The sequence below is a fragment of the Hypomesus transpacificus genome, chromosome 2, assembly GCF_021917145.1.
Source record: "Hypomesus transpacificus isolate Combined female chromosome 2, fHypTra1, whole genome shotgun sequence".
In the NCBI taxonomy this organism is placed as follows: Eukaryota; Metazoa; Chordata; class Actinopteri; order Osmeriformes; family Osmeridae; genus Hypomesus; species Hypomesus transpacificus.
Genome location: NC_061061.1, coordinates 15,374,010 through 15,398,024, shown reverse-complemented (window position 1 = coordinate 15,398,024; position 24,015 = coordinate 15,374,010). Strand labels below are relative to the sequence as shown.

The 24,015-nt window shown below is 41.2% G+C and overlaps 3 protein-coding genes across 4 annotated transcripts; 1 reads left to right on the top strand and 2 right to left on the bottom strand.

Moving 5' to 3' along the window:
• Positions 1-633: 633 nt before the first annotated feature.
• On the bottom strand, positions 634-8,521 carry ncam3 (neural cell adhesion molecule 3). The gene is made up of 16 exons (XM_047033161.1): positions 8,366-8,521; positions 7,330-7,401; positions 6,939-7,130; positions 6,660-6,797; positions 6,105-6,248; positions 5,693-5,810; positions 5,185-5,339; positions 4,737-4,867; positions 4,507-4,645; positions 4,045-4,212; positions 3,644-3,764; positions 2,567-2,696; positions 2,263-2,428; positions 1,955-2,156; positions 1,675-1,794; positions 634-1,187 (listed from the first exon to the last, which is right to left on the bottom strand). Exons 1-16 carry the CDS (start codon positions 8,424-8,426, stop codon positions 1,148-1,150), a joined length of 2,097 nt encoding a protein of 698 aa, XP_046889117.1. The 5' UTR covers positions 8,427-8,521; the 3' UTR covers positions 634-1,147.
• An 8,713-nt stretch (positions 8,522-17,234) lies between these two features.
• LOC124478947 (cornifelin homolog A-like) lies at positions 17,235-19,301 on the top strand. 2 transcript variants are annotated; one of them, XM_047037370.1, is made up of 4 exons: positions 17,235-17,582; positions 18,422-18,541; positions 18,790-18,926; positions 19,040-19,301. In XM_047037370.1, exons 1-4 carry the CDS (start codon positions 17,567-17,569, stop codon positions 19,130-19,132), a joined length of 366 nt encoding a protein of 121 aa, XP_046893326.1. In that variant the 5' UTR covers positions 17,235-17,566; the 3' UTR covers positions 19,133-19,301. The 2 variants fall into 2 exon arrangements, with proteins under 2 accessions (XP_046893326.1, XP_046893334.1); XM_047037378.1 differs by lacking the exon at positions 18,422-18,541 and having other exon boundaries at positions 17,454-17,582.
• A 1,054-nt stretch (positions 19,302-20,355) lies between these two features.
• On the bottom strand, positions 20,356-23,123 carry sult2st3 (sulfotransferase family 2, cytosolic sulfotransferase 3). Its single transcript, XM_047037357.1, has 6 exons — positions 22,635-23,123; positions 21,953-22,161; positions 21,531-21,657; positions 21,341-21,435; positions 20,992-21,172; positions 20,356-20,796 (listed from the first exon to the last, which is right to left on the bottom strand). The coding sequence occupies exons 1-6, from the start codon at positions 22,774-22,776 to the stop codon at positions 20,681-20,683; spliced, it is 870 nt and encodes a 289-aa protein (XP_046893313.1). The 5' UTR covers positions 22,777-23,123; the 3' UTR covers positions 20,356-20,680.
• Positions 23,124-24,015: the final 892 nt, after the last annotated feature.

The following is a 24,015-nucleotide window of genomic DNA, read 5'->3' as shown; positions in this document are numbered from 1 at the left end:
CAGTTTGAAACAATGTTACAATGAATACAAAAAAGTTATAAATGAATATGTAATGAAAAATAAATTACCAATCCTGTTTCCGGTCAATTTTGTGTAATTCATTCAATAGTCTAATAAAGATTCAACGAGCACTTAAACACTTTGTTGTATATAAAGTTGCTGCAAATCTTTGATGGGAATGACTATTCTGTAGTTCTCAGGAGAGACTGTTTACAGTTCACGACATGTCATAAAATGTTCTATTTAAAATATACTTGTGTTAATTGATTTAATTAAGTGTTTTACATGATGATAACGAGCCCGGGGACCAATATTTACCGAAACAGTCCATGAAACTGCCTATCATCACAATGGTCAAGAAATTAATTCATGCCAACAGTGCTTGTCAAACATTATTGCAGTGGAGGGTGTGCCAGGGTGTCCTCTCATCCTGCTCATCATAAATAGCATCCTGTAGTCTGGGATTAGCTATTACATATTGTAATTTTAACTATTTGTAAGAGGTGAGTCAATAACATTTGGTTCCATCAAATCCAACTGTTAACATAATACATTTTTCATGTTTTATAGAACACGGTGTATGTTAAAATACATGGTGGTGTAAAATACATGGTTACAATAAACAACACAATGAAGGAGTTCAAATGTCATGTTCAAATATTAAAATACATAACTGTAATGTGTATATACAATGTACAGTGTGTTATATATTTCAGAATCATTACACAATCAACATATGTTGGAGACCGAGGGTATGTCCACAAGATAACATGTACAATATAAAATGAAAAGTTAAATACAGTATAAGACTGATACTGCCCTTTAAATGAATGTTAATTTCTCTTGCTGGTAGTTGTGTGAGCAGATTCTATCGTATATGTCATGATATATAAATAAATTAATAGATGACTTCGGTCACACACTGCAGCAATGGCAATGAAACAGTCTTGAAGTACTTGAAATACTTGAAAAACACAATAATTACTGAACTGAGTTTGAATAATAATACTCTGATAAGATATTCCATTTTACAGATAAATATAATTCTGCAACTGTCCCCATTCCTCAGTCCTCTGTTGAAGTCTGCTGTTGGATCCAAGCCATACAATACTGTGCATGTCCTTGGTTCTATTTTGTTACCCGTGTCTCAGGCATCAATGACAGGGTCTCCACTGGAGGGTGGTTTCCTGCAGGCCAGAGGAAATTATTTTGGAAAGGGGTTTAAGTTAGAAGTTACAGGGTCTTTATCAGTTGGAACAGAAGTCTTGTACAGCCTGTATTCAGAGTTATCTGGCTGGGTAGACATCAGCGCGTGTTAATTAATACAGTCCGTGAACATGCAAACAGACGCAGGAGTGACAGATGTCATATGGAGCTACGAGCTGAATGTCTCTTGAAACCCCCATGCTTTCTCTGTCACTCTTCTAGACCCGTCAATACTTTGGTGATGTGAATACATGCTAGCTATCAAAAGGGTGTTAAAAATGGCCAGCCCCCCTCCACATGATGAACACGTTCTAAAGCAGCGAATGTCATATCTAACCACCGTGCAGAGCTTCGAGAGCAAGCTGGACAGAGTTACACCATCATTGTATTGGAGGGGTTCTGCCATTTTTATGGATCACAGCCCTCATGGAAGAGAGGGGTTGTCTGTGTCCACCTGGGGTGACCTACTCGAATTTCGTGAGAGGAGCTTTGTCGCAGGTGACCTCAGCCCCGCCCTGGTTGCCGTTAACAGCCTGTTGCTTAGATACACTCCCTCTGGGGGTTTCTAGCCCGTTCAACTTCAAGTCTCTGCAGTGGGAACACACACATATACCAGAGGAGACTTATACCCATGTTTTAACTTCCGCTGGTCATAAATCATATGGCACTAATCTCAATAAGATGTGTCAAACGTCTGTTTTCACTCATTGCCATAATGAATAATTTCCTGCTTTTCGTTCAAACGTACCCATTAGTTGTGCCATCTCCCTCCTCCAGGGTCTTCAGACCTGAAACCTTCTGACCAAACAGACGGACTGCCAGGAACATGAGCAGGCCGCAGCGATTGGTATAGCAACAGGTGGCATCCACCGCTAGCAATAGCATCAGGAATATAAACAGGACGATGCCAACAATGCCTCCTTTACCCACGCCATTTCTGGCCTTGGCAACTGGGAAGCAAAAAGAAAGAGACCGACACAGAGAATATTTTTCTCAAGAGAGCAATACATTTCAGGTGGTCAGAGAAGGTAAAAGTTGGGTGTGGACGATACTTACCAGCCTTGGGGGTGCTAAAGTCCAGCTTGGCTGGGAAAGAGGAGCCATTCAGGTTGGCAGCCTGCAGCTCCAGGTGAAAGTCTGAGTTGTACTGCAGGTCCTGCAGGTGCAGTGCTGTAGAGTTGGAAGGTAACTTCCTCTCTGTCCACTCCTCACCTTCCTTCACCTGCACATGACAGCACAGACCAATGTCAAGTGCATGTAAGTAAGTATATACACAGTAGATCAACTAACAAATGTTCTAACCGACTAACTAGCTGTTCAATAATCTCAGCCCCACATGCGCACACACGTGCAGACTGACCCTTCGGTAGCGGAGAATGTACTGTGTGATGGGGGAGCCTCCATTATCCAACTGTCTGAGAGGAACAGAGAAGGAATTTCCCTCCCCTTTAGCCTCATGTGCCAATAGTAGTGGGCTATCAGGCTCACCTGGGGAGACACAGAACAACATGAGGCGGTACATATTAGGGTCAGATGGCTGAGCGGTTAGGGAGTCGGGCTATTATAATCAGAAAGATGCCGGTTCGATTCCTGACAAATGACAAGTGTCCTTGGGCAAGGCACTTCATCCTACTTGCCTCGGGGAGAATGTCCCTGTACTTACTGTAAGTTGCTCTGGAAAAGAGCGTCTGCTAAATGACTACATTTAAATATTAGAGAGAAGGACAGACAGACAGACGAACACCAAACACAGACAAGGTTTAATCTTTACCTCCTGGTTGGGTGGATGCCAATGGAATGTGATGATGTCATCATGGTTGGGGTGGAAAAGGATTGTGAATGGGCATCGGCGAGCAGGTGATGATGTCAAGATTGCAATGAGTGAATGAGGCAGATGAGCATGTGCAGCAAGTGAAATACAGGTGAAATACAATTTAGTAAACATTTACATGGGAACATGATAAAACATAAATTCTTCTGTAAGGGAAGTTGATAAAGTTACATTTTGTGTGTGTGTGTGTGTGTGTGTGTGAAAGATAGATGGGTAAAGAGAGAGAGAGAGACAGAGAGAAATTTAGAGAAATGTGTGTTTGTGAATATTAATTATGGCTACTTATATTTTATATTATGGCTACTTATATCTTATATTATGGCTACTTATATTTTATATTATGGCTACTTATATTTTATTTGTTATTCCCCTTAGTATGAGCTAGACCCCCCTTAGTATGAGCTAGACTTTGCTCCTTTTGTATAGTTAGTCCACATATTTAAGTTTCAATATTCCCATATGTTTAATGTATGCACCTCCTGCCAAAGTAAATTCCTTGTTTGTGCAAACATTCATGGCGAATAAAATACCTTCTGATTCTGATTTTAATGATATGCGTAATGTGTGTGTGTGTGCGTGTGTGCATTTGCGTGTGTGTGATACTCACGAAAGCCTTGCGTTTGAACAGTCTGTTGAGTTGAAAAGTCCCCCCGACCCAGGCGGTTACTGGGGGAAAGGCGTACAGAGTAGGAGGTGTATGCTTTCAGGGATGTGATTGCCACAGGGTCTGCACAGACGCACACACATACACACACACACACATACACATGAACACATCTGCACTTTACACTTGTTCCGTCCAATCCCATACAATTCTACGTGAAAATGTACAGAATTTATCTTCATGTTGTTCTGTCTCCAACATCCTAATTCAGTCCATTTGATGTAGGTTGTTTTTGCATGGTTCTGCTACAAACCAAATATCCCCATCCGGGATAGTACACACTATCCCGTGCAGAAACTGCAGCGGTAATTATTAGTATGGAATGTTGTTAGATGTGTTTTACCTATGGCTGGGACAGTTGTCTCATTCCAAGGGTCCTGAGCACTTTTCCTCCACTGTACGGTGTAGTGAGTAATTGGAGAGCCCCCGTCTACCTGTGTCCTCCCAAGAGAAAAGATGACTGAGGTGGGGCCTGGGTAGGCACTCACCTGGCTTGGAGGGCCAGGGTGGGCTGGTAAGGGGATAGAGGAAGAAAGATGTTAGTTGGAACCAACATCAAAAATCTAAAATCTAATTTTGAATAGTGATACAATTGGCTCTGGTGATGTTGTTCAGTCCTACAGTCTGTAGTTTCTGGTGGATGAGAAAGTAAGGAGGGGCTGGAGGGTGTGAAAGAAAAGTGGGTTGGGTTGAAATGGGGCTTTGGGTGAGCATGTGGAGGGGTGAGACAGATTGAGGGTGAGGAGGAATGATATTGGTGAAATATGTCGGTAAAGTCTATAAAGGAGGCATACTCCAGCCTTACTCTGAAGGCTGAATTCTTTGGAGATGTTGCCAGAAGGGCTGATGGCCATGCAGCTGTACACACCCCCATTGGAGGGCACCACCTTCTCCACCACCAGTTGTGAGCCATCCTCAACCCTCACCCTACCTTCACTGGAGTTCTGGGCACAGAGTCACACAGAATTGGTCAATAAAGGTTGTGTGTGTGTGTGGTCATGTGTGTTTTAGTATGTGTGTGTGTGTGTGTCTTACTAGAGGGTGTCCTGTGTTACTGATCCACAGCAGTGAGGGTGTGGGGTGGCCTGACACGTTACATGAGACAAACACATCCTCTCCTGGATTCACATCCACCGCCTCTTGACTCAAGGCTACCACCGGGTGCTCTGAAAAAAGAAAAATTATTTTCAAGATATTTTTATAAGATGTTTCACTGCACTGTACAATGTCATATTGTAGTTGAGACCGTTACTTTATTGACAACCGAATACTGTTAGAACTACACGTTTTTGGATCTTTAATTTTCGGATGTAGCCTACTTTGTATATGCACTATTTTCACGCATGCTCTCTTTAATAACCATAAGATCTGTTCTGTTCTACAGTTACATTTAGTTAATGTAGTATTTTTATGTTGCTTTTTTTCCCAAATTGACATGAAACAAAGGCAAATGTGGTGAGTATTGTTGTATTTTAGTCCTGACCTGAAACATCCAGCATGATGGTGGCACTGTTCTCTCCTATCTTGTTCTTGGCCATGCAAACATACTCTCCATAATCCTTCCTCACAACTGAGTATAGGGTCAGCTCGCTACGGTCCGAGTTGAATTGGTGCCGAGTGGTGTCGAAAGTAGCAGGCCTGAGAGGGAGGAAAGAATGGGCATAAGTACTGTATGTTGCAACACTACACTGCTGATAAGACTAGAAGGAAGTCAGACACATACAACACTGCAAAACACAAACACAGTCTCTCTACACAAATACACACGCTCATTCTTAAAATGGTACGCCACATTAGTTCACTGCAACGTTGTGGTCCACATAAACAGACACACAGTAGAAAGTGTGTGGAAAGAAAATGACCACTATCGCTATCTTCCTTTCTCTTCCACTCCATCTCCGTGGGCGGAAAATTATCTCTCCATAGCAATCACATACTCATGTGTGCACATATACATACAAACACACAAACATACGCACAAACAGACTTACAAAGTCCAGGAAATGTTAGGTTTTGGGAGCCCGTCTACCAAACAGATAAGGGAAACGTTGGTCTCTGGTCCTGCCACTACTCTCTTTACCTCCTCGTGGATCCTCACTGTAGGGGGAGCTGTGGAAGAGCAAAGCAGGGGGTACTTTTGTGTGTATGTGCTTGAATGTTGAAATTCAAAATTTTAGGTAAGCAAAATATGTGGGATTTGGTTCCTGTGTAGTCAGTTAAGTGAGATCACCACATGGTCTCCGTCCCTCCCTTGCCCCCCTCCCCTCACACACACACACACACACATACACAAACACAAACACACACTCACACACAGACTCCTCACCACTTCCTTAAAGAATGAGATCTTCCCTGTCCATCACTGCTCCCTCCAGCCTCCCCCATGCCATCCCCAAGCCTCACCATTAATAGTGATAGAGATGGCAAGTTTTTCGGATATGCTTTGCCGTCCCCTGAAGCTGCCCTCACACGTGTAGGAGCCACCATCTGTCCTCCTTATGTTTCTTATTTGGAGCGAGTTGTCACTCATAACGCTAACACGCATACCTGGGAGGGAAGAAATGAAAAGACGAACAAACGTTCGACATGCCACCATCAGGGCCATTCTGTCTTTTACTCAACAACATAAAAGGCATAAGCTGTGGAAAGCTAACACACATGGGTGTAGGTAGACACACATATAGAAACAGGCAGGCACAAGCACACTCCAATGCACGCCCAGACACATTTTCTCTGTTAGGATGTCAATGGTGGCGTTTTAAGCCAGGGTTGGGGTGGGTTTGAGATTGGGTTGATGTTGCTGTGGAAGGAAAGAGATCACAGAAAGCTGGAAAAGAGGTTTACCCTGGACTCATTGCCACCTTTCCACCAATCCCAAGGCAGGCAACATGCTGAGCTATTGCAACCAGCACGCCGCAATACAATTAGAAACCTTCGCTGTGAGGGAGCCCCACTTACCATCTCGCCTCACAACCTCATCATCCCTGATCCAGCGGACTTCAACTTTAGGCTGGCCAGTCACTATGCATGGAACCACTGCATCCTGGCCCACCAGGAACTCATGGAAGAGTTGGGTGTCCCCAAACGATGGGCGCTCTATAGGGATTATATACAGTAGTTAGTGTGTGTATGGGTGTGTGCATGTACAGTACATACTGTACATTGTAAGGCTGGGTGTCAAACCTGCCCCCACCTCAACCCCATACAACATGAATGTTTGTCTGTGCCCTGACTTACCATAGACAAAGATTGTGAGCGAATTGCTGCTTTTACGTCCGTTATCAGGTGTACACTCACACGTGTAACGTCCAGAATCACCCATCTTCGCCTTTCTGATGAACAACTTGCTGCTGGTCTCATCCACCTTTTCCACATCCTCATCCACTTCCAGGTCATCTTTATACCAGATGAAGTCCCCCTCCACATTTGCTAACCCACGTAAGGTGTGTGGGGGAGAGGTGTGTGTTTGTGTGTGTTTGTGAAGGGGTGATGGACAGAGAAATTAGAGAATACAGAATTCTTTCAGTTAGACAGTCATCGTAAGAGAACATTATACTTGTGTTAAACTCCTATTGGCTTTGATTAAACTGATTCATTTAATCTGCAGATGATAGAATAGACTACCAACCTTTACAGAGCAACATGTGGTCTTCTCCCAAATTCACATCAGCTGTACTTGTGATGATCTCTACCTTAGCCTCTGAGAAGGAGAGAGGAAAGGGAAGAAAGGAGGGGAGAAGAAGGAGAAGGAGGAGAGGGTAGGACGATGAGGAGCAATGAAAAACATAACTTAATACGCATTAACGAGATAATATCGAAATAATAGTGTCATTTAGACTTAAGTCTTTAGGACAACGAGAACAAACTTGGAAAAGACAACAAGACAGATGCATGTGTGCGTATGTTGGTGTTAATTTTCGATTGTTTGACATCAGAAATGGCCTTGTAGTATTAAGTACAGTATGCTGCCAGGCATCAAGGAAGACCTTGGCTGTGTTGGGACCTTGATGTAGAGGAAAGTCGAGGAAAATAGAAGCAGCTTACTGCTTATGCAGTCAGTCTCCACGTCCTTTTCCTTCTCATTAATGCTACAAAAGTGCATGACCTGATGTTGAAGACTTAGCTAAGCATCAGTTAATCTTATTGTTGGACTATAGTGGTAACTGGTAGTAACAAGTCCAGGTGGGAGTTATTATTGGCATTATTGTGACTTTTATGCTTTCATTTAAATCTCTTTTTACCACTATCTCAAATTCCTTTGGGGTTTAGAAGAATAACAGTCTTTTCTTTGAACTCATTTTTTTAATTAAGAAAAGACAGACATTCAGTGAAACAACTGTAGAGGGGGTGATTATTATTTATCGTAAATTATTAATTAATAACGATTAATTATTCAGATGTAAATCACTGAAATTTAGATGATGCTGTTGATTACAATTTACTTTAAAATATAGAGAAAAACTACAATTTTATTTTACATTTCATTGAGAACGCATTCCCATTTTTATTCCAGAGATTACTGGTTGAAATCAATTGCCTATACAATCATAAAAGCTTTCCCGTAAACCAAAATTACGCAACAAATTAATTAACACAATATTAGCAATGATAACCCAACCTGTCATGGTAGCCTAGTACATTTTTTAATTCAATATAATCCTTACCTGTTAATCCCAAAACGAGAATCAACATCCCTAATCTCAAAATGAGAACGCTTTGAGCCATCTCCACCTCTCTATCACTTATCCGAGTTGTACAAACGGGCACCTGCTGTGCGCATGTAGTTCAACAATGTCAGGGACATGTTCTCGGTGGTTTTATAGGCCAAGAGATGTGAACGAGTGAGACAGGAACCCCATAATCTTCCTCATCTCTTGCATCCTCCCCCCTCCCCTCCGTCCAACACTCTTTTAAAAATTTCCGGGTATGACCGTGAAGGATGAATAGGCTACTCGAAAGTATCCTTCCCTCTTAGGCGCCACCGCAGCCCCGACCTCGTTACGTCAATTACCGGATGAAAAGGGCTCCGCGATCCTCCTGAGCCCAGATGAACAATGCTACTTTCCCCCCTCTTGAGTTTAAAGAGCTTTTTAAATACATTGTGGTAAATAATTTTTATTTGTTTTTAATTTTAATTTCTATTTAAGTTCCTGCTGAACACCGAATAACATAATTAATCTAAGAACTAAGAAGGATTGCGTTCTATTGTATCCTAAATTTGATTTGTATTATAAAGGCTACACAATAACAATGTTATAACCGGTTTTTCGAGTCTACATTTGAGGGATGGAAGAATGATATTTTATTCCGTGAATATGATGATGATTTGGATAAAGATGTATTCCATTCTTCTTTTTCTTTTTCTTCTTATGGTATATTAAATACTGTTGGCATTGTGAAGTTACATTAAGTTTTGTCAGTAGGTACATTGAGACATTGATTATAATAATTAATATAAATATTGGCATTCATCTTTATATTAATATGATGAATATGATTGAGTGCCAGCTGTTCATTGTCATAGAATATGAGGACACATTTCTAATAGTTACAAATGTAATTAATCAAACCCTGTCTTCTGAAATATATTGCTTGCTCTGTTACAATCCCCTGGGACATCCTCAGGACAATGACCATTGTGCTTTGCACGACACAAGTCATGCTACAATAGATTCTGTAGATTTATAGTTGTTTTATTTGTGGTTTATGAATACATTTTAGGTAATTGATATCATTTTTTTCACGTAGACACATCCAAAGTTAAAGCCACACACGCAAAGGTGACACAACAGGACTTGTCTTGATTTCTGAAAGATTTTGCATGGGCTCTTACAAGGGGATTGCATCTCTTCTGAAATACTTCTCAGTTTAATATCTGTCCAGATTTGTTCATGATAAATTCCGGATGTTTGTTTTCCCATGATGTAAGGGTTGCCACCCCATCCCATTCAGCCTTCCACAGACCATACAGACATCCTATAGGAAACAGGCTGGCCTCTGTAGCTGACTGCCCATTGAGGCCAAGACTGATGTGACATGCTGGGGGATGACCAGACTGTCAAGGGAGGGCACGTTTCTTAATGCCATTGTCTGGGTACAATTTCAACATGAACTGCGGAAGTCCTAAGTATAATTATACAAAACATTCAAGAGTATGGCTGTATGCTGACCTCAGTTCCCATCCTTTTCCTGCACCACATCACAGAATTGCTTACTTCCACTGTTGGGGAATGTAAGGTGAAATCTAACACATTATAAAACACACTCTGCAGATTGAAGTGGAGATTGACTGTGCACCACCGTGATGTTGTGATGTTGAGCGACTCATAGATCAAATGATGAGAGTTAGAGGAAGAGTTGTACACACATTCCCACTGTAAACTGGGCAATCCACCAGCAATCTGGCAACTAAGGTTTTGATTAATCTTCTTTGATAGAGCACATCCTGAAAAAGGCATGGCTTCATGTTTATCCTTGGACAGTATCAAGGTAATCTCTGAGGCAAATTAAGTATTTGACCAGTGATCCTCATGAAGAGACAGTTTACAGTTCAGTTTCTTGCCAAAAAGAAGACGCAGAACTTCCCGTCCAAGGCAAAAGGCCTTTTTCTTGTTAGTGGGTCGTTTTCTTAGCAGTTCTGCCTTAACAGACACAGAACAGAACTGTTAGTGTGGTAGTACACCTACACACACACACAAAAGCACACATCTTAATATGCCCAAACCTGCCATCAAGGATTGTGCCAGCCAAGGTTACTGACCAGTGTGTCACACTTTTTGGCTCAAAGACCCACAGGACTAGGCTACATCAGCCAGGGCGTGGGTTTCCAGCACCTCCACACTGATAGCCTCTCAATGGCAGGCTGGTCCCCGCCCAGCCAATGGAGTACCAGTGTGTCCACTGAGGCCACCTATCACAGTGATTATCACTGCCTCTCATTATCGCTCATTACTGGGGAGCGTGCTCTTTAGAAATTCTGGCACATGAAGGAAAATTCACAGTCCCAACTGTGATTAGAGCTACCACCCCTCCTTCCCTTTCGAACTCCCTTGTTTCCCTTTTTATGTCCCCCAAGTTTCCTAATTCCCCCATCCACTCTATAAATTTTTTCTCAGTCCTAACTTTCAGATAGCAGTTTCTCTATGTGAGAACTAACAACAGAGACCAATACCGTTCGATTCCCGGCCGTGCCAAATGACATTGCTTTCTTGGGTAAGGCACATCACCTTACTTGCCTCGGGGGAATGTCCCTGTACTTCCTGTAAGTAGCTTTGGATAAGAGCGTCTGCTAAATAACTAAATTTAAATGTAAATACCATGGAGTCTTAAATCCAACAGCAGACTGGAGCGACATGAGCAGCCGAACGACAGTCTCCTGGTATGTTTAGCTCAAGTATCTCAGGTTCAAATCGTGGTTGATGAATGCTGTGTCGTCCAATGGGAACCCAGCTGTGTTCCCTTCTTTGTCCTCCACACACGTTAGTAAACAAACAAAGGAGAGATGAACAATAGTCTGTTGTTGTGGAGTCAGGATGATAACTTGGTTTAGATAATAAACACAAACCACTACGCATTCTACACATACACACAATCACACCCACACACACACACACACACACACCGATACACACACATACAAATTCACACATTCAAGCTAAAGCATAAATAATATCCAATGTTTTGTGGTTCTTTCTGTAACTGTGGACATAAAAAAGTAAATAAAATATGTTGAACCAGGTGGATCAACCATAAATGAGGGTGAATAATTGTCTTATACTCTGAACTCCAAGATTGGCTTGAGGGTTCTTCAGTGACAGTCTCTTTGTCTGACTGGCAGGTTGTTGAGGAGACATACAGGACTGTAGATATATTTAGATATATTTATTCAAGTTTGGAAGGCAGGAAGGAGTCCCTTTGTGTGGGTATCTGTTAGAGAGGCCTGGTCTGTGGAGGTGCAGGGATTTGGCTAGCTCATGCTGGATTCAGGGGACCAGAATAGAGCTGTTTATGTTGTTCGATGGCCAAATGCATACACCCTTAAGACACAACACGCATTGTTTGTTTTAGGACAGTTTACATGACAACAATGACTCGGATAAATATAGTTACAGTAGAGGCTGGTTCACAGAGTAGTTGAGACAGAAGACGTGTTGTATCTCAGGTGATGCCTAGAGGATGGTGAAAGTTATAATCCATAGGAAATGTTCTGTAGTCACACTTCATTACGAATTGTAAGGTATTACACAGGTGAAAATTGGTAGGTTGGGTTTTCCAAGGGTGAGTAGATGTTAACATTGATCTTGTTTTGGTAACATTACCTTCAACTGCCAGTTTACAGCATCTACTTACCCCTTACTTCCACTCAATTTGGATTTAGCTTCTGTACTAGGTCTGGGATTTCAGTGCATCAGTTGGTTTTCAGAAACAATTTTTTTGTAGGTCCAATCAGCGAACAGAGGGAGTGGCTGAGAATGATGACGTTGATGTTGTGGACTAGTTTGAGTGGTAGTTCAGTAATGGAGGCGGAGAAAGATGCGAACGAAGCTATTCTGCGGTTGTGGCAACGCTGCCGGATATCAATAAGTTAAAGCCGGAGCAAGAACAATCCTTGCTGAGTTTTGTTGGTGGTCATGATGTTGTGGCCCTCCTCCCCACGGGGTTCGGGAAAAGTTTCATTTTCCAGGTACCGCAGCAAGCTCCGTGGTCAAGTTGGCTAAGGCGAATGCTAGCGATTGGTTATGGCAGATCAGAGTGGCTCTGGGCAGATCCAATAGCTTTAAACTTTAACAGAGTACCCGCCTTCAAGGAAGTTAACGCTTGTCAATGCGATCCCAGACCCTCTGTACAAATGAAATGTGCAAGGGTCTGGTTAGGACCAGGCTAATATTTGACTAGTCACGTCATGATATTTACATAGTCATCAATTACATTGATATTTACACAGTAAGTCAGCAGAGACTGTCTCACAGGAAAGTACATACTTTTCAGTGGTGCCTGATTCAGAGAACCCTAGATCCAACGCAATGGCAAGTTATGGTGAAGTCATCTTTGACACCAGCAACTGTTTAGCAGACACATCTCAAGTGACCACTTTCCCTTTAATATACTTTGAAGCCAAAGAGAAATTTACAAATTAATTTCCTCCCTCCACATGTCCTCCTCACCTGTAACCTGTAGAACTCTCCCCGACCTCCACTTGACAATTGGTGGATGTAGAGATAACCACATCCTGAAGACAATAGGTAAAATTAGACTCAAAAGGGGTTTCAGTTTCTCGCTGCCAAAGCCAAACCAGATGGCATTGTGACATAGTCACGCAGAAGCTTCAAACCTTTCAGTAATTTAATTGTGGGCAAAGATTTCTTTGCTCCTTTGTGAGATGACTTATACTACAGTTTTTCTCAATTGCTAAAACACATTTTATGAATGTGTACTGTGCTTTCTCCAAACTCTAAACACACATCTTCATACTTACACTGTTTTGGCCAAATCCTTTACTTTTGGCCCAAAATCAAACACTGTAATCAAAACCATGTAATCTGTAGTATAAACCTAACTTTGCATTCAAAAATTCAAACAAAAAAAACTTTCAATTTCTGTCACCGTATGCCACACACATGGTTCATAAAATTGGACTCTGAACCAGTTACACTCTGTAATGCAAAATTTAAAATGCTTTTACACTAACTATTCTTTGGGCATGGTCAACCAATGTTCAATGTTGTTTGAATTTCATTAGATACTGTAAATTTGGCCACAGCCTCCAGGTCTAACTCTCCCTCTCCCTACCACTCTTCCTCCACGGGCTCCCACTCTCATCCTACCTCTCCGTATTCCCCTTCCTGCAACATTGCCTTCCATTTTTAATGAGGACAGGTACACTGACCTGTTGCCTTTTTATAGTGCTTACACCTGATTGGTATGTTTACAGTTTAGCACTTTAGTGCTTGTAAACTTGACGCTCGTGTTTGATCCATTCCTTCACGTGTGGCATTTTACAAGGCAGTGTCTAAAAAAGCCAATGAAGTGACGTAATCGTACCCAATTTCTGTGTCTAATGTAGAAAAGTGTGTTTAGTGATTCGCAAAACACTGTGTGTAGTATTTTGCAAATAGTGTGAGGATGAGAATGTGCTTATAATTGTGCAGGTCTGGGCTTCAGTTTTTTTTCCTTGAGTGTCAGGTTTCATTAACTGTGTGTTATTTGACATTCTTGTGTCCAAGCAGTTGGCCCAACACAAATTCATTGCTGTAAATTTGGGAACAAAGGCTTAGAAAACAAGGAAATAAACAAATATTTTTTACCTGGGTAACAGGGCTTGAATATGCTTCAGTACTGTTCATTCTGGGTCAGCATCCTGTCTCTGACCAGGGTCAGGCCAAAATCTTTCCTCAACATCACAGGCAATGTTTTCTCTTGCCAAACAGCAGGGAAAATGCCTTTGAATGCCTGAGCCATCCCTGACAAGACTCCAGAGCAATGTCCCCACAAGTTTCTTCCATGGCTTGGAGAAGGTTGTTCTGTCATAGGGATTTCTGTCATAGTGAGGCATGGATCTCATTTGAGATTGTTGTTCTTCTAACGTACTCTTCCTCTGCCTCTTTCTCTCCCTTCCACCTCCTCTCATTCTGACAATTCTGCCTCTTCCTCTGATATTTGCTTCCATGATTTCAAAGTACAGATGATCTTACCTTTGTATTCATTCCAAACCCGATTGCTTGTTGAGTATATTTGATTGTTAGTGCTTACACATGGATAATTGTTTGTTAAGGGTGTTTGAATTGCGCTGGTTTGAGTTCACTTATCAAACGGCAGTGTTTTCTGAATGACATAATGGTGACAATTGTCTCTTAAAGTGAGAGGTGTGTTTAGACTTTTACAAAGAAGTGTGAATGACCCTGAGAAATGTGTCAGAAAGGGTAAATTGTGTTTAAAGACTGGGGTACATGGTCTTCCTGCTGGGATTTGGCAAAATGGTTTTGTGAGGATAGCTTACACATACAATTTTTTGTTAGCAATCGAGAAAAACTGTATTTACTCCTTTGACGTGACTGATGTGGTGTGGAAACCTATCAGGAGTAAGTTTAGGGATTTCGCTTAATCATTTGGTATTTTATTGCCCCTTGTTGACAACATACAAAGACCCATCCAGACCCATCCAGACCCATCTAGACCCACTCATCTCATTGTACATGAACAAACTGGCCAGCTGGGTTTGTGTCTTTTTCTGAGTTTGAAAGAAGCAAACTATTTGCTGGGGGGCATTTATGCAATTGTTGTGTCTGCCAAGATGTACAGGACTGCTCAATTTATGTTGAACGGGTTAAAACAGCAATATTTAGTTAAAGAGTGCAATGAGCAGACTTTACCCCCGTCGTTTGTCCTTTGAAATCTTGAGATCTTGCTTAGCAGTGCCTTTATAACGTTTGCAATGTGAATAATATTTATGTGGTACAGAATCATGAAAACATGCAGACAACGTTTAAAATCTCATCTTCAAATATTACAATAGACATGCATGTATATGCCGTCATGTGTGAGAGTACACATGCGCACATTCATGCAAGTGTGTGTTTGTGTGTGTCTGTGTGTGCTCTGCTCCCAGGGCATATGACCTGAGGGCTCTCAGCCCTACGTGACTCTTGAAATGTTCATCTTTGCCAGCTGCAGCCTTGACGGCAAGTGATAAGACTAACGACCTTCCTGCAATTTACACTAATTGCCTGAGGCCAGAACCCAAAAAAAAACCAAAAAACTGGGTGGGGTGTTTTCAGTGTGGGTGGGTGTTTGGGTGGGTGTGTGCATGTGTACATGCGTATGTGTGGGTGCACGTACGTGCATGTGTATTCCTCTGTGTAAAGACATGGTATATCATCATTGACGTCAGATGTAGACAGGTTCTTCCTTATTTTGTGTTAATGTGTGGAGTAGCGCTAGCTAGTGGAACAGACAGTCGATGACCCTGCAGAGTAAGCTATCTCAGCTATCTCATGTCTCAGTGCTGTCCCCATAGGCCTAGGTGGTTCCACGACAACTGTCTGCACTAGTCCAGACAAGTCTGGATTGCAATTCATCATCAGGAGATTTAACATCTACGTTGCTCACTAAGCTAAGCATCTAGTCAGCAATTAGACAAAAGGAACAAATCTTTGTGTTCACAATTGGCTGTTCACAATGTGTGCTTCATGTTTTGGCTACCCGCAATGTTTTTGGGGATATCTTGTTGTTATTATCAGTGACCTATGCACTTTGTAAAGCTCTCTCTTGGAAGTCGCTTTGTATAAAAGTGTCTGCTAAATGAATAAATGTAAATGTTCAAAATCATGCTATTAGCATAGTAAGCAACCTACCTGTGCGCCATATGATAGAATATGTTGCAGTAAAAAGAGCTGAGGATTTAGCCCTTAGTGAGACCGGCTATCTCTCTGTGTGTGTGTGTGTGTCCGGATGATGGCAATTAAAGCCTATCATGGACCTTTGCTCTTGTTCAATGGTAGCATCTGCTGGGACCACATAAAAGGCAATGATCAAAAAAGCCTAGTATCCTGTGAGCTGCCCTGGGAAAACCCAACCGGCCATGCCATCGTGACAGCAAAGTGGGTGTCCTGAGGTGGCCAACATTGATGCCACATGAACCACCTTCTCCCCCAGGTAGGAAGCAGAGGTATCTAATTGAGTCAGCATCTGAGCTTGATAGAAAGTGAGGAGGTGTTGTACACACGTAAACACTGTCCTCCCTACACAATGTTTTTGTGGCCGGAGAGGTGGTTGGAGATCTTCTCCATCCAGACGTTTGGTGATGTTCTGTTTCAAGCTTTTTCAACAGTTTTCCAAGTTAGGCAGTGAGGATGTACTCAGTTAATCATGACGACTATGATAATCACAGTTAGGATGTATTACTGTAAATATGAGCTACTGTTGATAATACAATAAAATATTACATCTACGTCTAGACATTGCAATTGCTAGGATTCTTTTATTTCAGCAATTGAAAAATGGTGAAGAACCAGGATCTGTTGAAAGTATAAGTAGGCCTACACACATGATTCATGATTAGCAAAGATATAAAGACAGAACAGTCAGTGTGTAAAACACAATCATTGTGTTTTATTTATTTATTTATATTTCAACAACTGATCAACCTACTGTAAATCAATTTCAGAAACCTGAGATAGACACGCACAGACTGCACAGGCACACGCATCATACACTATACACAATGACCACACCTCACACACACTCGTAGCCTATCGCGCGCGCTTGCACACACAATAAATTTTTGAATGAACTTCAGCGATCTTGAGGTGCACTTTAAGGACCTGTCATTCATTCATGTCAGTAAGCATTTTACGTTGCGTCCACATCACAAACAGACAATTCATTGAGAATGACACCTAAGAAACTGCCAGGATAACATGTGTGTCCGAAAAGAATCGGAAGTAGGCTATTTTGAAGAAACATCCTTTCCTTAAAGGAAATTGTGAACAATAGAAAGTGTGATAGCAACGTTTAAGTAGGCTACGCTGGCAGCTCGGCATTTGCTACCCAAATGCAAAATATCCTTAAATTCAGAATTATCATTAACTTGTATTTGTCTAAATGTAAGCTCATGCTCCGGCATTCCAAATATAAATTTAACTAGCACTTTAAACGTGAATTCCCCACATTCACAAAAATGTTATAAACACGAGTAAAACGACATCGTTTTGAATGATAGGTAGGCTAATTTGTTCCTAATGCATCTGACTCCGACCATATTTGTATTCAACTTCAAGCAACATTCTAAGAACGCCCATCTGACAACAACCATCCAGCCTGGACCCCATTTGGAACTATCATTAAAATAACGTTGCACTGTCTATAAAATGGACACACAAGAAGGTAAAACGTTAATTGAAAAAAAAACTGTAACACTATTTTGTTGGAAATAATATATAGGGCCTAGATTAAAGTCATAGAGCAACAGTAGTACCCTACGGGTGTTAACATGAGGATCGGGTCCAGATTACCGGTTGCTATGGTATTAGGCTAGCTAACCATGTTGTGGTGATTCAATGCAGGCTACTACTAGGCTTACAGTAGCGCTAACTTTATCTAACTGCAGCACAACTTAAAGATAACTATTTACCGTGCACAGAAATATAGACCTACTTTATATTGTCCTAATTTAATGTTGGCAAGTGATTTACTGTAGGCCTATGTAAAATGCCCAGATGTCCATTAGATGGGGGTGTTTATCTTAATTCAAAATGAAGATGTGCGCCACTGGCAACCATCCCAAGCGAAAAGAATATTAGTCCTTATACTTTAATAGGCTACAGTATAGTCAAGCACTACATTCTTACATATATTAAAATTGACAATAAGTCTGAATGTAGCCTACAACAGTATATTTTAAGAAGGTTACAGTTTCATTTGTGTAGAAAAATATAAATATAGCTTGATGAAAATATATTATGCTCACATATAGGATAGCCTAATAAAAAAACATAGCCTAAAGGCTATAGGCTACTCTTTTTATGCTTGTGTTGGAAAATGTTTCTCTACAATCTAAATGATGTCTGCTTAATTCAGACGGGCTAGAAAAACCTGTCTCTTGTAAATTAGGCTACATGCAAAATAAATATTTTGACCACTGTAGGCCAATTGCTGCACCCGGGGCTCCAGTTTGGTATGATCATCGGCTTTTTTTTTCATTTTCATCCACACATTTCTTCCAGCCAACAAATTTGAAGGATTCAAAAAAACAGTAATGAGTCAGCCAAGAATGACTGGAACAGTGGTCGTCCAAACCAGATGGCATTCACGCATGTTGGAATGTTGCATTGACAAAAGAGTGTGTGAGTATGGGTAGGAAGAAGACTAGCTGTCATGTCTCTAAGAAAGTTGTGTATTAGAAAAAGTACTATAGCAAAAAATCAGGCTCAGTGCCAGAGCTAGAGGACTGAGTCAGCAGCTGCTGGTTTACGTGATTTCCCATTGTGTCAGAGGTAAGGTATAGGCTACATAGAAAAAAATAGCAATGATTAATCAGTTCCATGTAATCAGAACCTATTAGTTGCTTGAGATTGAGTATCCTGTCCTTCAGGTATGTGTGGCGCCTTCTGTCCTGGAGTGCTGTCCTGCCAGATGGCCGAGAAGTATGGAGAATGTTTCTGTCTCCCCATTTTGCCAGGAGCTATGATGATGATGCGTACAGGAATGCGGGAGAGATACAATATCCCTGTGAGAGTGATTACTTAAATACATAGATAGACTATAAGACACATTCATGTTTATTTATTTTGACGTGAACATTTACACCAGTGTTTTGTCCTTTTGTCCATCTCTGTTTGCAGGGTAGCATTGTGGATGACTGGGCGGTACATATGTGCTGTGGCCCATGTGCACTGTGTCAGATGGCTAAAGAAATTAAGCACAGAATGCGCTGAAAAGAAGCACAATTTCACAACGTAAATGCATAAGTATGCATGTTAATAAAAGTTCAGAGTACTCGAAGACTTGAACTAAACTCCAAACTCATTACCTCTTTTTTGACTCATCCCATACCAGATATTATGTCCCCGAAAGAATAAGAATACAAGACAAATCACACATTCCCTGTCTGAGATATTTGTGTAGCCTAAGCAATTCAGCCAAGTTCTTATTTTTGCTTTATTTATTTGCTTGTCTAGAATGTAAACTCATAATAAAAATGACTCATAATTTACCAAGCATTGATCCTACTGTGGAGGCTGTATGGAAATGTAAACGCTGAATCCGTTGCTAAGAAACGTTCTTGTTCCTGAGTCCGGTTCGGGTTGGTATCATCTTGTAGCGCAAAATATAGCTACAGGGGAATAACTCGCTATAACTACACAAAGCTAGGACAAACATATTCACTGAATGGTATTTGGATATTATGTGGTACACATGCTTTCCCATTGTAGGCAATACTATAGCTCATCATTGTCATTAATCTGTTGGCTAACGAAGCTTGTCTACGTTAAACTGTACCGTTTGCTATGGCCGCTGTAGTAGGCTATTCTCTATTTGCAGTTAGCCTACTGAACAGTACTGCTAGAGCTACATTTATCAATTTCAGTAAATATGTGCAACGTGCTTGAAGATGCCACATCAAGTCAACCCAAGGCCTTACCCGCCAATTATAGACAGAAAACAGTATGGAGCTCAAAGTTGAGTGACTGTTGTGAGGACAGAGATACCTGTAAGTCAAGCAGTTCTGACATAGTATGCTACAGCAGTTTTCTCATATTAGCAGATATATCATATCATAATAGCAGATCACTTACACACCTGTTATTCTTTATTCACAATAATCAGGTTTGCTTGGATGCTTCTGCCCCTTTATCCTGGGCAATTTGAATGCAGAAAAATATGGAGATTGTTTTTTGCTTCCTCTGCTTCCTGGATCTGATCTTCTGCTTCGAACAGGCTTAAGGGAGAGATATAACATTGAGGTATATGTATAACCATGTAATGATGGTCTCTCATGTAGATGTGATACATTTTACAGTGTTCTTCATACTCCGTTTATTTCTAGGGGAGCATCCTGTCAGACTGGTGTCATGGAATCTTCTGTGGCATGTGTGCTTTATGTCAGTTGGCTCGTGAGATTGATACGAGAACTTCCAAGTGACACAGAGTCTGTTAAAGTCATGTGCTATATCATTCTGTAAACATGTTTATTAAATCAGTTTATTAAAACAGTTTGAAATATCTCAAAATGTGCTTCTGTACACGGTCACCACCAGTTAATAAACAACTTAACCAAATGAGTAAAATAGCTGCGCAAAATATATGGTTGCATCAGTATATGTCAGTGGTTGATCAAATGATCTGAATAATATCTACAAAAAAGTAATCCAAATGATAAAAATGTCCTCTAATCATCAGAATGAGAACATCTAAATACTGGTTACTCTTGTCAGTGTTATTGGTTATAGGCCCAAAGACCATACCAGCCCCATGTCTTCAGCTTACTCCTGATCCCAGGGGAATGTAATATGAATTCCAGCCATTTCCTGTTGTATAACAGCTACAAATCTGGCCTCCTGTTCAGGACTGAAATAGTTTTTCCAGTCCCCTACAACACCTGAAAATAAAACAAATACGAGTTTTACAATACATTTACTGTAAGATGCCGAATATTATGCTATGCAACACCCAACAGCAAGTAGTCCAACTACATTATGTGTGCAAGAGGGAGAGAGACCAAGAGACAAGGAGAGAGAAGAGAAAAGGTAAGAGATTAAAGGAAACAAATGTGATCTAGCACTAACTTCAGTACCTTTTCTAAGGAAGGGAGACTTGCTGCTGTCCATGATTTCCTGCGGAACCAGAGAGTAGTTGGACATAATGTTGGTCTTCATATTGCTGAAGCAGCAATGGTTGGCCACCCGCTCCACTGTCTCCTCATCCAGGCCTTGACCCAGGAAAGATGAGAAACGCCTGATAACGCCCCGTAGGTCCTGCAGTCGGTCAGGGAGACAGACTTGAATATGGACAGGGAGATGGGCATGGAGATGGAGTGACTAAAGAGACTTGGGCATGGAGGGAAATATGGAGATAGGCAGAGAGACAAAGGGCTGACAGACAGGGTTGCTGACTAGTAACTCTTAGGGAAGTAAATTCCTCACCTGAACCATCTCTTCATAGGTGACAAACAGGATTCTGTCCCTCAAATTGGCCTTCTTCCAGCTCTTCACATGGTCAGTCCATTTCCCAAACATGACTGTGCACATGAACACAGTTTTGGCAGTAAAATAAAAATCAAACACAGTTGTAGAATGCTATATTTGAAGAGTAAGCACAGCCTTCTGTACTGACCTTTTCCAGAAAGGAACTTTTCCAGAAACTCATCAAAAGTCCCTGGGTCATCCAGGAAGTTGGCCATCTTATGGAAGTGGAATGAGGACACCAAGACATCTCTGGGGTTCCTAGTGACATAGATAGCCTAGAGGGACGAGGTGGGTAGCATAAAGACTCTCAGCTGGTCAAACGTATACTGTAAAATAGATCATGTATTAGACATCTCATATGGCAAGTTTGCAAAGCAGTAATGGATCACAAGTACAAAACTGAAATCAAAAAACATATTCCAGTCTTAAGGTCAAAATCATAACGTATACATTAGGTTAAATTGGATAACAGTCCTACACAGGAGACCCGAATGAGACACATTCACAATAGCGCATGAGACGACAGGCGAAATACTATGGAAGTTTGAAATTAAGCCAACTGACTCTTACCTTAGCTTTGGAGGACATGAAAGAGGGAGGCATTAAATTGTAGGGCATGTGAGAGACCATGGTCCTGGGGGCAACCAGGTTGTCCATGACCAGAGCTGCTCGAGTCTCTTCCACCCAAGGAACACGGTCCCAGTTGGGAATAGTTTGCACTGGCGTAAGGTCCCCTCCATTGAGAACCAGAGGCAGAATTTCCTGCATCCATGTGGTGCCTTGTGAATAAAAACACTCTGATATAATCTTAAATTATGTGTGCCATCTCTTTCCCATATAACTAAAGTCAGTGGAATTGTAGGGCATCTTTAATCTTTCATTTTAAGGTATTTTACCATACCATGTTACTATACCATCATGCTAACATCCTCAACATGACCAGCTTCCCCCCAGTATGAAAAAACTTGAGAGCCCTGATTCTTAGCCTGTCTGTTTCAATGCCTGTCTTGACATTTTGAATCTCACCCAAAAAAATGATTTCCTATGTTTCATAGGCTTCAATCAATCGTTTTTGCTAGATACATTTCGGGCTTATTTTGGTAGTTGTAAAGGTGGTGTAAATAACGCCTATACATGTATTCTTTGAAGCAGGAAAGTTATGCAATGCAAGCACAAAAATATATATTTTTGGCGTGAATGTTTATTTGTTTAATTGAATATTTATTTTAGGCTACAGCCTAGCATACTTTACCTGATTTCGGGTAGGTAATTGCAAATATATCGTCGTTCTGAACTTTCAGTTCTTCCGCAAATTTTAAACTCTCCGCTGAGTGAGTTTCTTTTGGCAACATTAATCCATTATAGACCCAGTATTTCCCGTGTGAAATCATCATAAACCGCCACGATCGAGGCAAGTGTGTTGTCTGTAGAAGAAAAATCGAAGACTAAATAATATGGCACTACTTTCCTTGCAGCTGTCTGTTTTTACCCCTTCGCTCATTGGTTGATAATTTTGACTCTTTCCCAGTAAGTTTGTGTTGAGTCTGCGTCTTTTCGGCGTGAAAATTTTTTTGAAATGCATTATACAAGGTTTCAAATTGTTTTACGATAGGTTACTGCAGCATGCCCTGGTGCAGATCGACGGCACATGTCCGATGACATGGTACACAAGGCGTCCGTGATGGAAATGCAGGCAAGCAGGAACCTTTCGGTCCGATATGTGCCGAGCCTTTAGTCTTGTAAAAGAAGAATGAAGGTCTGAGGGATGGAGTCAAACCCAGATATGGGTAATTTATTCAACAAACGGGAAAAAATACATTCATGAGATCAGAATCAGTGTCACTGTCTATTAACAGTGCAAGGGATCCACATCTCAGCTACTAGGCACGGTGAACTATAATTACACTTCAACTACACTACAATAGAGGGCTCTCATTTCAACATTTTCTTGAAACTTCGTATTTTTCTCACATTTCGAACATTTCTCACGCCGAGAAGGAATAAGTAGTCCCTCTAGGCTACAATTAATGGACGAGGCGCATATTTCTGCCGAACTGATAGTTGCCTCGAGTTAAACAGCTAAAAACCAGCAAACCAGTCATAATCATCACCAGCAGCACAAACATCCCTCGAACGTTTTGTATCAAAACGTTGACATGTATGCTAATCTCTTTTTCTAAAAACTTTTAATGAAACTTGAGCCCTGCTATAATAGTGTATAGTAAGCTACAGTACGGCACCATCAGCATGAGTCCAACATATAATGTGAGACTTGGGTAATGTGCCAACGACACGAAGGCTAAGAAACAAACGGAATCATGGTCAGATAGCCCAGTCATTGTGGACTCTTTCATAGAGGTCTTTGTCCTGGAAAGAGGCCCTGCAAAGATAATTTATGAAATCGTCCGACGTGAGATAAGCGTCAACCGTGGCATAGAAAGGAGGCCTCGTTAAAATGTCTAGAATCATATTTCAGACATGATGGCGCAACCAAACCGGTTGCAAACAGGAGAGAAGTTTGTGTTGATCCAAACATTAAAAGCAGTTTGGCTAGTTGTTTTCAGGACAGTTTCTCCTAGTGGGAATAAGGGCATTGGTGGAGCCTGGGATCCTAATAATCCAAATGTATGATT

Excerpts from the sequence above, each read along its gene's own strand:
- ncam3 (XM_047033161.1), bottom strand. The coding sequence starts at position 8,426 with ATGGCTCAAAGCGTTCTCATTTTGAGATTAGGGATGTTGATTCTCGTT. Across the intron at positions 7,402-8,365 it reads TCTCGTTTTGGGATTAACAG|AGGCTAAGGTAGAGATCATC; the intron begins GTAAGGATTATA and ends TCTCCTTCTCAG. Across the intron at positions 4,646-4,736 it reads GTAACACAGGACACCCTCTA|AACTCCAGTGAAGGTAGGGT; the intron begins GTAAGACACACA and ends CTCTGTGCCCAG.
- LOC124478947 (XM_047037370.1), top strand. Across the intron at positions 18,542-18,789 it reads TTGCATTGACAAAAGAGTGT|GTATGTGTGGCGCCTTCTGT; the intron begins GTGAGTATGGGT and ends CCTGTCCTTCAG. Across the intron at positions 18,927-19,039 it reads GGGAGAGATACAATATCCCT|GGTAGCATTGTGGATGACTG; the intron begins GTGAGAGTGATT and ends CTCTGTTTGCAG.
- sult2st3 (XM_047037357.1), bottom strand. The coding sequence starts at position 22,776 with ATGATGATTTCACACGGGAAATACTGGGTCTATAATGGATTAATGTTG. Across the intron at positions 22,162-22,634 it reads AATTACCTACCCGAAATCAG|GCACCACATGGATGCAGGAA; the intron begins GTAAAGTATGCT and ends TTTATTCACAAG. Across the intron at positions 21,173-21,340 it reads CCTATGAAGAGATGGTTCAG|GACCTACGGGGCGTTATCAG; the intron begins GTGAGGAATTTA and ends GACCGACTGCAG.